The 13245-nt window shown below is 38.3% G+C and overlaps 1 protein-coding gene across 1 annotated transcript in view; it reads left to right on the top strand.

Annotated features, from left to right (window-relative positions):
• Positions 1-13245, top strand: part of LOC113070139 (netrin receptor DCC) — a 60177-nt gene that overhangs the window by 23923 nt on the left and 23009 nt on the right. The window contains exons 7-13 of the mRNA XM_026243347.1: positions 997-1046; positions 4239-4380; positions 4953-5063; positions 8053-8247; positions 10061-10156; positions 11710-11948; positions 12230-12368. Coding sequence (XP_026099132.1) covers positions 997-1046; positions 4239-4380; positions 4953-5063; positions 8053-8247; positions 10061-10156; positions 11710-11948; positions 12230-12368 — 972 coding nt within the window. The remainder of the gene's footprint in view (positions 1-996; positions 1047-4238; positions 4381-4952; positions 5064-8052; positions 8248-10060; positions 10157-11709; positions 11949-12229; positions 12369-13245) is intronic.

Here is a 13245-nt window from a genome sequence, read left to right as displayed (position 1 = left end):
GACGTAACATGAGGAGATGCAGCACAGACAGCTTCTTAACATGCTGCTCAGACCTGCTGCATTCTCCCACTCGCTCCCATCCTTTCCCAGCATGCACTCCTCTGACTCTTTGTCTCATATTGGCGTGATTTTCTCCAGATGTCTGTGCGAGCAGCTTAACCCGCACGTGTCTTTCTCTCATTGGCCGCAGTGTCTCTTTGCATTAGCTTCAGTGCAGCTCTAAGAGGCTGTGTGAATTTATTGCGTGTCAGCTTCCATTAGAGACACACAGCAGAATGATTCAAATGAGACGCTGCTGCTCCTTCCCCATTTCACTGCTTAATTAAAAGCCCTCGTGTCACGCTAATGAAATTGTGTGGTGGCATTATACACACACACACAATCACACACATGCATATCCATGCACACACACGTCTGTGCGCATATGCATGCACACACATCGCAAATTACTTTCTGTGGAAGAGTAGCAATTGCAAAATCACAAACACTCATGAACAAGCATGTGCATGCACACATATTCACAAAATGACACATGCATGTACAGACACTCGCATGCACACACATATGAGCATGCACACACACACATGCATGCATACACAAACACCCACACCTGCATATGCATGCTGACACACACATATATGGTTGCACAAAATCACAAACAACACACGCATTCATGCACACACACACACATATTCATGCACAAAATCACACACTCACACACAGTCTTTAGGTTAATCCTGTCCTTCAAACTCATGCAGCGAGTCCTCAGATAACCTCCTGACCTGCAGAGCATCTCTGAGACCGTCTGAAGCCTCATTGACAGATTGATTGTGTTCCTCTGATGGAAGAGCATCCGTCTGCTGCTGTCCCACTGGAGAGAGATAGATCCCCTAACTTAACTAAACTGGTTAACTATCTCCAGGGCCATTATCAGGTGACCCGTGGGGTGATTAGTGTTGGTCCTGATGACTGTGGTGTGTGTTTGTGTGTCCGCAGTGCCCAGCGCTCCACCGCAGAACATCTCACTGGAGGTCGTCTACTCACGGGTGAGTTATGATTCATCTGCATTCACTCAGCATTAATTATTGCTGCTCTGAAACATTGAGCGTTCTGTAAAGCGCTGTAGAACCAGCGGTGGCTTGACTAGTCCTGGTTAACAGGTTTGGTGATGCGTGTCGTCGCTCTTCTCTGGATAACGTGTGTTTCTCTTCTAGTGTAACACTGTGTTCTCACACTGAAATGAACTGCTTTGTCTGAGCGGCCTGATAAGGGATCGTTTAAGACAGGAAATTGGGTTTCATTGTGTGCCGCGGTGCTTCTGCTCGTCCAAAGACCAACAAAGAGCCCAGAATGCATTGTGTCTGTGTGACGCTGTGCAGAATGATGATTGAGCAGCGCTCCGTCTCTATCACATGTGTGTGTGTGTTCAGGGGTGTGCAGTTGTGACCCGTACGCTAATGAATCTCTCTGATGTTCTTAAGAATAGAATATGAATGCAATGGCAGTCTGAGACTGAGACATCCGGAGTGAATTCACAGCTATATTTCACAAACTTGCTCTTTTCTAGCGGGCAGAGCCACAGCGATGCATCATGTTCAGCAGGGTCATTTCCATGCGGAAACATTTTCATTTTTCACTGGAAAACGAAAGTGTGTGTTTGTGCATCATTTGCTGCGCTGCTCGTGGTTATTAATGTGTGAATCAGACGGATGGCCTCTATAGAGAGAGGACAGGTCAGAGAGCCACGGGACGAGCAGAACAACTACAGGGACTGCATCCTAAATATTTATCGATTTCATGAGTCGTTAACTCGCTTCTCTTTCCATTAGGATTCAGTCGACAAGCTCGTTTTGTCTGATGAAGCAGAGTGATGTGGAATGTGAAGTCAAACAGAATAATTACGTGCTTGACCGTGTAATAAAAGACTAAGACAATAAAAAGAGTTGACTTAATGATATTTATTATTACAAGACCTTTTTGTTTTTAAGATTTAGGCTTATTTTGAAACATCAAAAGTGTATGTGTGTACATATTTACATAATTACAGAAATATATAAATATGCTACATAAGAAAAACGTTTAAAGACAAATTGTGAGATATAAAATAAGGATGGTGATAAAAAAAGACAAGACAAACTTAGAATTTTGATAGAAACTCGCAGTTCTAAAAAAATAATTATTTTATTTAAATATAGCTAAAATATTTATAATTACATCTCTTAATTTTGAGGGAGAATTTGAGGGAGAAATGAGTCAGATTTGTGAGATAAAAGTTACAGTGTTGGGGAGTAGCTAGCTACAAGACTAACTATATATTTTTAGTTTCGCTACTTTTAAACAGTGTAGCTTCTCCTGTAGCTAACTACTTTTTCCAGAAAGTAGCGATGTAGCGCGACCAAACGTAATGCTTTGCAGCGCACCCCTTTAGGTTTGTTTTTCATGCAACATTTATATTTTTATTTAATTCAGATTTATTTCTGCTTAGTAATTTAGTAATTTACTATTGTTTTTTTTATTGTTTTTTTATATTTATATAGCTTTAAATGACTTTTATTTCAGTTATGGAATTAATAATTGTAATACTTCAACTTATTTTATTTCAGTTAGTTGCCAAAGCCACATTTCTTATTTTTAAGTAAGTTTAGCATCTAATATTTATATTTTAATTTTATTTCAGCTGTATTTCTATTTCCAAATCTAGTTTTAGCTAACAATAACAATACAGATATGCAAGCACAGATGAAAATGCATTAACACTCGCTCAGTAAGATTCTCTCTAATCTGTAGGACCGAAGGATATACCGAAAACACACATGCATTGATTGCATTGATGACAACCAACTAATATATGTCTGTTACTCATACATTTCAAAACACACACACACACACACACACAGATCCACACATCAACACATTGTTTTGAGTTGATTCTCACTGTTCAACACGGGATAATTAACACTATGATGGGGCCAAAATGATGATCCTGAAGTACTGCCATAATCACACACACACACACACACACGAGCTGTAATCAATGAAGATTACTCTCTAAGCCCAGTATCCAGTGCCAGTGAATGTTGATGAAAGGTGCGTGTGCCGAACATGCTGCGGGGCGTGAGGTGTGGAGGATCGGACGGGTCACCGTGATGAGGCTGAGGTGGGATGGACGTGTCGCATTGGCAGCAGTGCAGTGTGAATTTTAATTGCTTTATTTGCATGCTAACGGGCAGATGGCACAAGCACAGTCTCACTGAGCCACCGAGCGTATGAAGGCATTCCTGAACCCTGCAGTTTATTTCTGTTTCAGAGCTGTTTGTGAAGGTTAATCAACCTGTGTTTGGATAGAGAGAGAGGTGCTGTATACTAGTCCTAGTAAAGGTTGTGTTGACCCTCTGATGTTTCTCATCAGTACGTTGTGCTCGTACTGAAGACCCTGTCAAATCCTCTGATTTACTGAACAATTAAATGCCTTTTCTTGCATAATTAACAAGCATCCATGTAGAATACAGATGGCTGGAAAGGTCTGAACAGCAATAAAAAAAATTGGAAGCAGCAACAGTTAACATGCATTTAAGAAATGAATGCTTTTATCCATGAAGGACACATTAAATTGATGAAAAGTGACAGTAAAGGCATTTATGATGTCACAAAAGATTTATATACATTAAAAAAAAAAATTAGATGCATTTTTAATGCATCAAAAAAATCTTTTTTTTTGTTTTTGTTACTTGAAATGAATTCAACTTAAAAAAATAAAATAAAATAAAATACTAAGTTTTGGGGTCATCTACATATATTTCAGAACGTTTTCAAGGCATTTTTTTTTTTCATTCTTTTTTAAAAATTATCTTTTGAATGCTACTGTACAATGGCTTCCACAGAAATATTGTGCAGCACAACTGTGTTCAACACTGATAATAATCAGAAATGTTTCTTGAGCAGTAAATCATCATATTATTCTGATTTCTGAAGATCATGTGACACTGAAGACTGGAGGAATGATGCTGGAAATACAGCGGAGCATCACAGAAATACATTACACTTATATACAGAGAAAACTGTTTTAGATTATAATAATATTTCACAATTTTTATATACAGACTTGGTAAGCAGAAGAGATTTTAAACATTAGAAATGTACCAACCCTATGGTCATATCGTGCGTTCATTTGTAATTTAGCATTGAACAGAACAGATATTCCATGTGCTGATGTTGAGATGATCTCGTGTTTCTCTCAGAGCATTAAGGTGAGCTGGCAGCCGCCGCCTGCAAACACGCAGAACGGATTCATCACCGGATACAAGATCCGCCATCGCAAAATGGGCCGGCGGGGGGAACAGGAAGCCATCGAACCCAACAACCTCTGGTACCTGTTCACCGGTGAGTGTGTGTGTGTGTGTGTGTGAGAGAGAGAGACGCGTGTGCATCTGATCTCCTGCCAGATTCATGTGTTCCTCCTGCGCCACACTCCTCTGCACGCTTTGTTTCTCTAGCGCTGGATTCTATGTATGCTAAAGAAGTTGATGCATCACGGCAGATTTGTCGTCCTCCGGGGCTTCTGGAGCGGAGATGCATGCTTGTTTGAATAGGATTTCAGATTTTTTTGGAAAATCAAATTCATTTCCATTATTCCCTTGATGGATATCTCGCTAAGTTGCTATATCTGAAGGGATTGATTTCACAGTGCCGCTGGAGTGTGTTATGCTAATTCCCCACACTCCGGGGTATTCAGGGATGACAGCGCCCTGCTATCATAATTGCATTTTTTTATCTTTGCACATGATGGAAATGCATCCTGATCTGTTTAGATGAGGTTTGCAGACCTTGTTTACCTTGCTGCCTTGACTGATTGCTGTTTTCTAATTAGAATCACAAATAATAATCGCACACACACACTCACACATGTTATTTTCTTCTCCTCTGACTCTGGCTCTTTGTGTATTGTCTGACAGGATTGGAGAAAGGCAGCCAGTACAGCTTCCAGGTGGCAGCGATGACGGTCAATGGCACGGGGCCCAGCAGCGAGTGGCACACGGCCGAGACGCCGGAGAACGACCTGGACGGTGAATATGACTGCACACGCACACTGCAGCACTAGTCCCTGTTTAGGGCAGCTTGAACCAGTCTGGGGTGGTCAGGCTGGTCTGTTGATGGTGTTTCGAAGGGTTCAGCTCTTGCTACTTGAAACTTTTACACCTTCGTTTGTAGTGAAGACGCAGTTTAAGCAGAGAATCGATGCGTCTGGCTTCAGTGTGTCTGAGTTTAGAGCGTCTGCGAACACAATGAAAGTTAAAAGCGCACATCATTCAGCATATAATAGATGAAGATGTATTTGACATTTACATTATCTTTCAACTTGACGCAGAGCACCGGCATCGTCTGTTTCTAATGGAGTGCTTTGAAGACATCGTCGGGCGTGAGAATGTGATCTTTGAACGCAACGTGTTTCTTTGTGAAGATGAAATGCGTGGCGCGAGGTTTGATCAGTACCTGCTTGAGCTTCACTCTACTTTGCTGCTTTGAGAGAGTCATTAATCAGAGATGATCTGTGCCTGAGGGAGAGAACAGCTTCATAAACGCTGGAGGAGTCGAGGCTTCCTGCTCTTAGACGAGAAGAGAATCGACAAAAGGATTTTCAAAGCAAAAAAAACAACAGAATAGAAATAGAAACGTAATATGATGCATGTGGAGAAAGAGAAACAGTTCAGTCAGAGGACAGAGAGCAGCTAGAGTGATTAGTGAGTTCTGGAGTTTAGAGAGTTCTAGAGTTTAGAGATTAGAGAGTTCTGGAGTTTAGAGATCAAGAGAGTTCTGGAGTTTAGAGAGTTCTGGAGTTTAGAGATTAGAGAGTTCTGGAGTTTAGAGATCAAGAGAGTTCTGGAGTTTAGAGAGTTCTGGAGTTTAGAGATTAGAGAGTTCTGGAGTTTAGAGATCAAGAGAGTTCTGGAGTTTAGAGAGTTCTGGAGTTTAGAGATTAGAGAGTTCTGGAGTTTAGAGAGTTCTGGAGTTTAGAGATTAAGAGAGTTCTGGAGTTTAGAGAGTTCTGGAGTTTAGAGAGTTCTGGAGTTTAGAGAGTTCTGGAGTTTAGAGATTAAGAGAGTTCTGGAGTTTAGAGAGTTCTGGAGTTTAGAGATTAGAGAGTTCTGGAGTTTAGAGATTAAGAGAGTTCTGGAGTTTAGAGAGTTCTGGAGTTTAGAGAGTTCTGGAGTTTAGAGATTAAGAGAGTTCTGGAGTTTAGAGAGTTCTGGAGTTTAGAGATTAGAGAGTTCTGGAGTTTAGAGATTAAGAGAGTTCTGGAGTTTATAGAGTTCTGGAGTTTAGAGATTAAGAGAGTTCTGGAGTTTAGAGAGTTCTGGAGTTTAGAGATTAGAGAGTTCTGGAGTTTAGAGATTAAGAGAGTTCTGGAGTTTAGAGAGTTCTGGAGTTTAGAGATTAAGAGAGTTCTGGAGTTTAGAGAGTTCTGGAGCTTAGAGATTAAGAGAGTTCTGGAGTTTAGAGAGTTCTGGAGTTTAGAGATTAGAGAGTTCTGGAGTTTAGAGAGTTCTAGAGTTTAGAGAGTTCTGGAGTTTAGAGAGTTCTGGAGTTTAGAGATTAAGAGAGTTCTGGAGTTTAGAGAGTTCTAGAGTTTAGAGATTAGAGAGTTCTGGAGTTTAGAGAGTTCTAGAGTTTAGAGATTAGAGAGTTCTGAAGTTTAGAGAGTTCTAGAGATTAGAGATTAGAGAGTTCTGGAGTTTAGAGAGTTCTGGAGTTTAGAGATTAAGAGAGTTCTGGAGTTTAGAGAGTTCTGGAGTTTAGAGATTAGTGAGTTCTGGAGTTTAGAGATTAGAGAGTTCTGGAGTTTAGAGAGTTCTGGAGTTTAGAGATTAAGAGAGTTCTGGAGTTTAGAGAGTTCTGGAGTTTAGAGATTAGTGAGTTCTGGAGTTTAGAGATTAGAGAGTTCTGGAGTTTAGAGAGTTCTGGAGTTTAGAGATTAAGAGAGTTCTGGAGTTTAGAGAGTTCTGTGGTTTAGACATGAGAGTTCAAAATTTTAGAGATTAGAGAGTTCTGAAGTTTAGAGATTACTGGGTTCTAGAGTTTAAACATTAGAGAGTTTTGTGGTTTAGACAATATAGTTATAGAGTTTAGAGATTAGAGAGTTCTCGAGTTTAAAGATTAGAGAGTTCTGTGGTTTAAAGAGAAGAGAATTCTTGAGTTTAAATATAAGAGAGTTCTAGAGTTTAGAATTTAGAGATTAAAGTGTTCTAGAGTTTAAATAGAAGAGAATTCTGTGGTTTAGACATGAGAGTTCTAGAGTTTAGAGATTAGAGAGTTCTGGAGTTTAGAATTTAAAGATTAAAGGGTTCTAGAGTTTAAAGAGAAGAGAATTCTGGAGTTTAAAGATTAGAGAGTTCTAGAGTTTAGAGATAAGAGAGTTATGTGGTTTTAAAGAGTTCTAGAGTTTAGAGTAACTGTGTAGAGTAATTCTAATTCTGGAGATTAGAAATTTCTAGAGTTTAGAGCGTTCTAACTCAAAAATCACTGAGAACTCAACACACAGGAAGCTGCATTTCAGTCAATCCATCAGTCAGTCTGTCTGTTGTTCATTTGTTCTTTCATTTGTTTGTTCGATCATTTATTCTTTCATTCTTTCTGTCTTCCGTTCATTTGTTTGTTAGTCTGTTCTACATGTCTGTTAGTCATCCGTTCGTTCATTTGTTCTTTTGTCTTTCTGTCTGTCTATTGTTCATACTGTCTGTTGTTCATGTGTTTGTTCTTCTTTCATTCGTTTGTTCTTTCATGTGTTTGTATCTATCATGTATCTATCATTCTCTCGGTCTGTCTCAAGTCAGCATTGAAAGTTTTGCTTTTGTAGTTAAAAATGATTAATTTTATTAGAATTTAAAAAAATTCATTCTACTTTATTACATACTAATTCTTTTTTTCTACCACATTTTTAAGTCCTTCTGGCTTGAGTTCTCAGGTGTCTCTGCAGCAGTGATTCCAACATTGAACCTGTTGAACCCAGCTGCGCAATGACCTTGCTTTATTCATGTCCTTTTCTCTCGTCTGTAGAAACTCAAGTTCCCAACCAGCCGAGCTCTCTGCACGTGCGTCCGCTGCCCAACAGCATCATCATGAGCTGGACGCCGCCGCTCAACCCCAACATCCTGGTGCGCGGCTACATCATCGGCTACGGAGTGGGCAGCCCATACGCCGAGACCGTGCGAGTGGACAGCAAGCAGCGCTACTACTCCATCGAGAACTTAGGTGAGAACCAGAGATGCTTAACTCCACGAACGCTACTGTTATATGACGTTCTGTCAGGTCATGTGATCAGAGAGTCATTTGCATTCATTAAATCAGAGAGGCTTTCATTCAGATCATTAATTATAGATCATTGATCACATGATGATGCAATCCGAGCAGCACTCATCAACATGTTATTATTTGGAAGCTCTTAAGTGCTTGTTATGAAAAGTGGTGCGATTTCATTTACTGAAATGACTTCCCATTAATTTATTCATTATGAAGAATGAAATAATTTGAATGTTTTATTTAAAGGCACCTAATTTGAAAACAAGTGAGGTGTAGATTGAGTTTTTCTCACCGTGCATTACAAAAGACAAATGGAAACATTAATATTCATGAGGAGGTGCGGTTAGTTCGGCACTCATGAATATGTAATGAGAGTTTGTTCAAGATCAAACAAGCACACCAATGTTTTATTTATTCTGTTTTTCTGTGATTACCCAGAAAACTGATGTCAAGAGGACTTTACGACTCCCTCGATAGCTTCATTAAAGCTTGTTAGTTTCGTCAGCCGTTTGCCGAGAGCTGCTCTTGTGGTGAAATTCTCACATCTGCTTGACTTTTGTTCTCCGAACGCTGAACTGGCCTCCTCTTACCTCTATTCTGGACTAAAATAAAGCCATGTCCTTATCAATATTTCACATGGAATCCACAGGTTACCATGGCAGCGATATTGAACTGAGAGCAGCTGCCCAGAAGGAAAAGAGAATCGAATGGAAAGAGGAAAAGAGCATCTTCTGTTTCTTTGTTCAGGGTTTCATACAGATACAAACAGAGTCGTAAATGAATCTTTCAAAGCCTCGATCAATTACAGCCTCGGAATTAAAACAGTCCTGTCCTGCGGCGCTGCTGGAAGCAGACAAGTGCCTCTCATGTACTGATGCTGCTCTTATTATCATCAAAAATAACTTTATTTGAATTTCCTCATCTGATGTCTTGCTTTCTTTGCCATTATTTTTTTGTCTTCTGCACTTCTGCTGCATTTATTTTTCCATGAATCACTGAATTGTAAAATGTTCAAGATCAGGAGACCTTTATTTAAACAGCATTTTATACAATACAGGAATATTATAAAATCAGCTTCACGGTAATAAACAAAAAAGGGTCAATATTCAGCTCAATTCAGTTCAATGCCAATGTTGCAAAATGTAAATGCAAATTAATTATATAAAATTGTAATTAGGGCTTTCAAGTTATTAATTACATGACAATGAATGAATCAAATTAATTGCACATCAATTTTGGCTGAGAAATTACCCCCCAAAAGATCATTTAAAGCCATTTTTGTGTTAGACGAGAAAAGCATTGGACACACATTACAAAAATAGTAGCTTTAGAAATAAATATTCTGATTCAACATTTGATGAATAATAATAACGAGTGAGTATCAATGGTGTAAAGAATTATATTGAAATATAAAATTATTTTTAAAAAGGGGGCGGCAAGTCACAGTTTTAATGATTGAGTCTCTGAATCATTTATTCAACGGATTTGTTCAAATGGCTGATTAATTCAGAAACAATTCAATTTACTCTTATAAATTAATCACTGACTCACTTGATTTGTTCATATGGCTGATTCACTTAGAAACAAAGCAAGTGATTCTTTATGAATCAGTCACTAAATTGCTGCAGATATTGGGGAAAAGCAGCTCTCTTGCTGATGTGTTATTGCTAAACTACATCATATGAAATAAATATAAGGGTATTTTTTGTGTGTGTTTATATCTTGATTTTAGGCTCATTGTGTGTGTGTGTGTGTGTGTTTGCAGAGCCCAGCTCTCATTACGTCATCTCTCTGAAGGCCTTCAATAACGCGGGTGAAGGAGTTCCTCTGTACGAGAGCGCGGTCACCAGATCCATGTCAGGTGGGTCAGCGGAGCGTCTCACGTCTGTTTAGATCGTTTCTGAGCTTCTCTTCCCGTCTGAATATAACCTTGTGCTTCAGTTTGCTGTGAAATGATGAAGATTATGAAGTGAACACATGGAATGTTACAAGATGGAAACTGAATCAATGTGGTTGATGAATCACTGAATCACGAGAATGAGATTTAAATAAAACTGAACAGTTTGAATTGATTCAGTGATTCAAATAAATAAATCAATATTTTTATTAGAAAGCATCCTTTTGCAGCTCACTGATGTCTCAGAAGCGGTCTAGTTAGTTCCCTCAGTAGGGTCTGTGTCTCTCCTGATACTGACGGGGTGAATCGCTCCCGTGTAGATGTGTGTTCGTCTGATGATGATGACTAGGTTGAGTAGTTGTTTCTTCACTAACTGTCTTCTCTCTGTCTCTCAGGTGAGGCTGTAGATTTATCTGATTTTCTGGGTGAATCTCACGTGCGGCTTATATTTCACTGCAGAATCAAAGAAACAAACAAGAAAATTTAATTAGCATGAAGAAAATGCTAATTATTTGAACAACATATTTTTGAGCTTATTTATAAGCACATTTAACCTCAAAATTCCCATTCCTATATTAATTTAAATTCAGTATAAATTAATTTATAAAAATATAAAAATGTATGTAGCCTGAAGAAAATTAAGTGTATTTTAAAAGCATGTTTTGGTTCATATTTATGCACATTTAACAGTATAAAATAAGTAAGAATAAAATATATTTAGCATTAATACTACTGTACCTTTATATATGTGTGTACTTTTGCAATATAAATATTTTTCACATTATAGTCGGCTGCTGAGGATTATAGTTGTAAAATGTATTTTGAAATGTAAAATGTTTTTCATTTTCTTCATGCAGAATCTAATTTTAATTTAGGTTTTGTGCTGAAATATCATTCATGTTTGCTGAGATTCACCTGTACACAAAAAAAATGGTAACTTAGAAGTGGTAACATAAATTAACTTATACAATAATGTATTGATTGAATAATGAGTTAATGTAGTTATCTGTTTATTATTTATTTTATTTTTTTATTTTTTTGGAATTATTTATCTATCAGTTATTTATTTATTTATTTATTATAAATTTCATTTATTTATTTTTAGTAATTAATTCATTTTATTTATATATTTTATTTGTTATTGTTTTGTTTATTTTTTGTCTATTTATAATTCGTTTTTTTATAAGTTTGTATTTTTGTTTTTGTTTTGTTTATTATTTTATATTAATTAAATAATGCATTTGTTTATTAATGTATTTATTCATTTAAATTTAATGTAGCTAAATCCACCTAAATACGTGAATTTTCACTGACTATATCTGCAGGTTACCACTTTTCACTTTTTCTAACTTTCACCTTTACCTGTTTGTGTCACTATCTAGAGCTCAATGTTGTTCTTCTGTGTCTCTTTTTTCCTCCTCTGTCACTCCATTTTCCACTCCTTTATTCCTGATCCGTCCGGTCCGCTCTCATCTGTGATCATGTATGATTTGCTGCATGAACATGACTCCACACAGACCCCTCAGACCCGTCCGATGACGATCTGTTCCATCTGTTTGATAAATTCCCAACCCCGATCCCAGACACGTCCACGCCCATGATTCCTCCCGTAGGTGTGCAGGCCGTGGCGCTCACGTCCGACTCGGTGCGGGTCAGCTGGGCCGATAACTCCATTCCCAAGAACCAGAAGACCTCGGAGGTGCGCTACTACTCCGTCAAGTGGAAGACCAGCCACTCCACCAGCGGCAAATACAAGGTCAATACTCAAATAACACAGGGATACCATGGTAAACCAATATGGGATTTAGTCCGTACCATAGTATTTACCCTGTGAATCAGATCACTGCGCTTATTCATGTGTAAGTGCTCGACACTAGTCATATAGATGCTAAAAGTGTTTTTTTTTCATGTAGTTCATGTTTCTCTGTTCTGATGAGTCTGTTGAAGAGCTGTGTAATCTGAAGAGTGATAAAAGACTAAATGTAATCACTGTGCTGTGATCATTGGGAGTTCTCATGACGTGTGATTGTGTTTCAGTCGGCTGATACTACAGCTCTCAGTCACACCGTCACGGGTCTGAAGCCCAACACCATGTACGAGTTCTCCGTCATGGTGACTAAAGGACGCAAGTCCAGCACATGGAGTATGACGGCACACGCCACCACATACGAAGCAGGTACAAGCACTCACAAGCGTTATGTCCTTCTTGTGTTATAAAACACTGAGTATACTGCGCTATATAACAGATAAATCCTGATGATCAGAGCTGAGTCCAAAGAAAAAGAGAAAATAGTCAAATGCAGTCAATGCTTTCAATTGTAAAGTGTTTTTCATTTGATTTCCAATAAAACTTACTATTTTAACCATTAATTACTATTATGGTATGTATAGATACAGTAGTCTAGAGGTTCCCAAACTGGGGTTGGAAAAATGCTAATAATGATGAAATAAATCAAAAATATGTGAAAGTGACGAGTGGCCAAGTGTGGTGTCTCATACTCGTAATGTGTGCTCTGCATTTACCCATCCAAGTGCACACACATACACACACACACACAGATACACGCAGAGAGACACACACACACACACACACACATACAGACACACAAACACATGATGGTAGTACTGGTTAACATGGACTCTCCATAGGTGTAATGGTTTTTATTCTGTACAAACTGTATATTCTATGGCCCTTCACCAACCCTACACCTAACCCTAACCCTCACAGGAAACTTTCTGCATTTTTAGATTTTCAAAAAACACCATTTAATATAATTACTCAGTTTGGGAATATAATTTCTCATTTCGGGAAAACAATTACTCAGTTCGGGAATATAATTGCTCAATTCGGGAGTATATTTCCTCAGTTTGGGAATATAAATACTCAGTTCGGGAATATATTTGCTCAGTTTGGGAATATAAATACTCAGTTCGGGAATATATTTCCTCAGTTTGGGAATATAAATACTCAGTTCGGGAATATATTTGCTCAGTTTGGGAATATAAATACTCAGTTCGGGAATATATTTGCTCAGTTTGGGAATATAAATACT

The sequence above is a fragment of the Carassius auratus genome, chromosome 5 (assembly GCF_003368295.1).
Source record: "Carassius auratus strain Wakin chromosome 5, ASM336829v1, whole genome shotgun sequence".
Classification (NCBI taxonomy): domain Eukaryota; kingdom Metazoa; phylum Chordata; class Actinopteri; order Cypriniformes; family Cyprinidae; genus Carassius; species Carassius auratus.
This window is presented reverse-complemented; position numbering and strand designations above follow the sequence as displayed.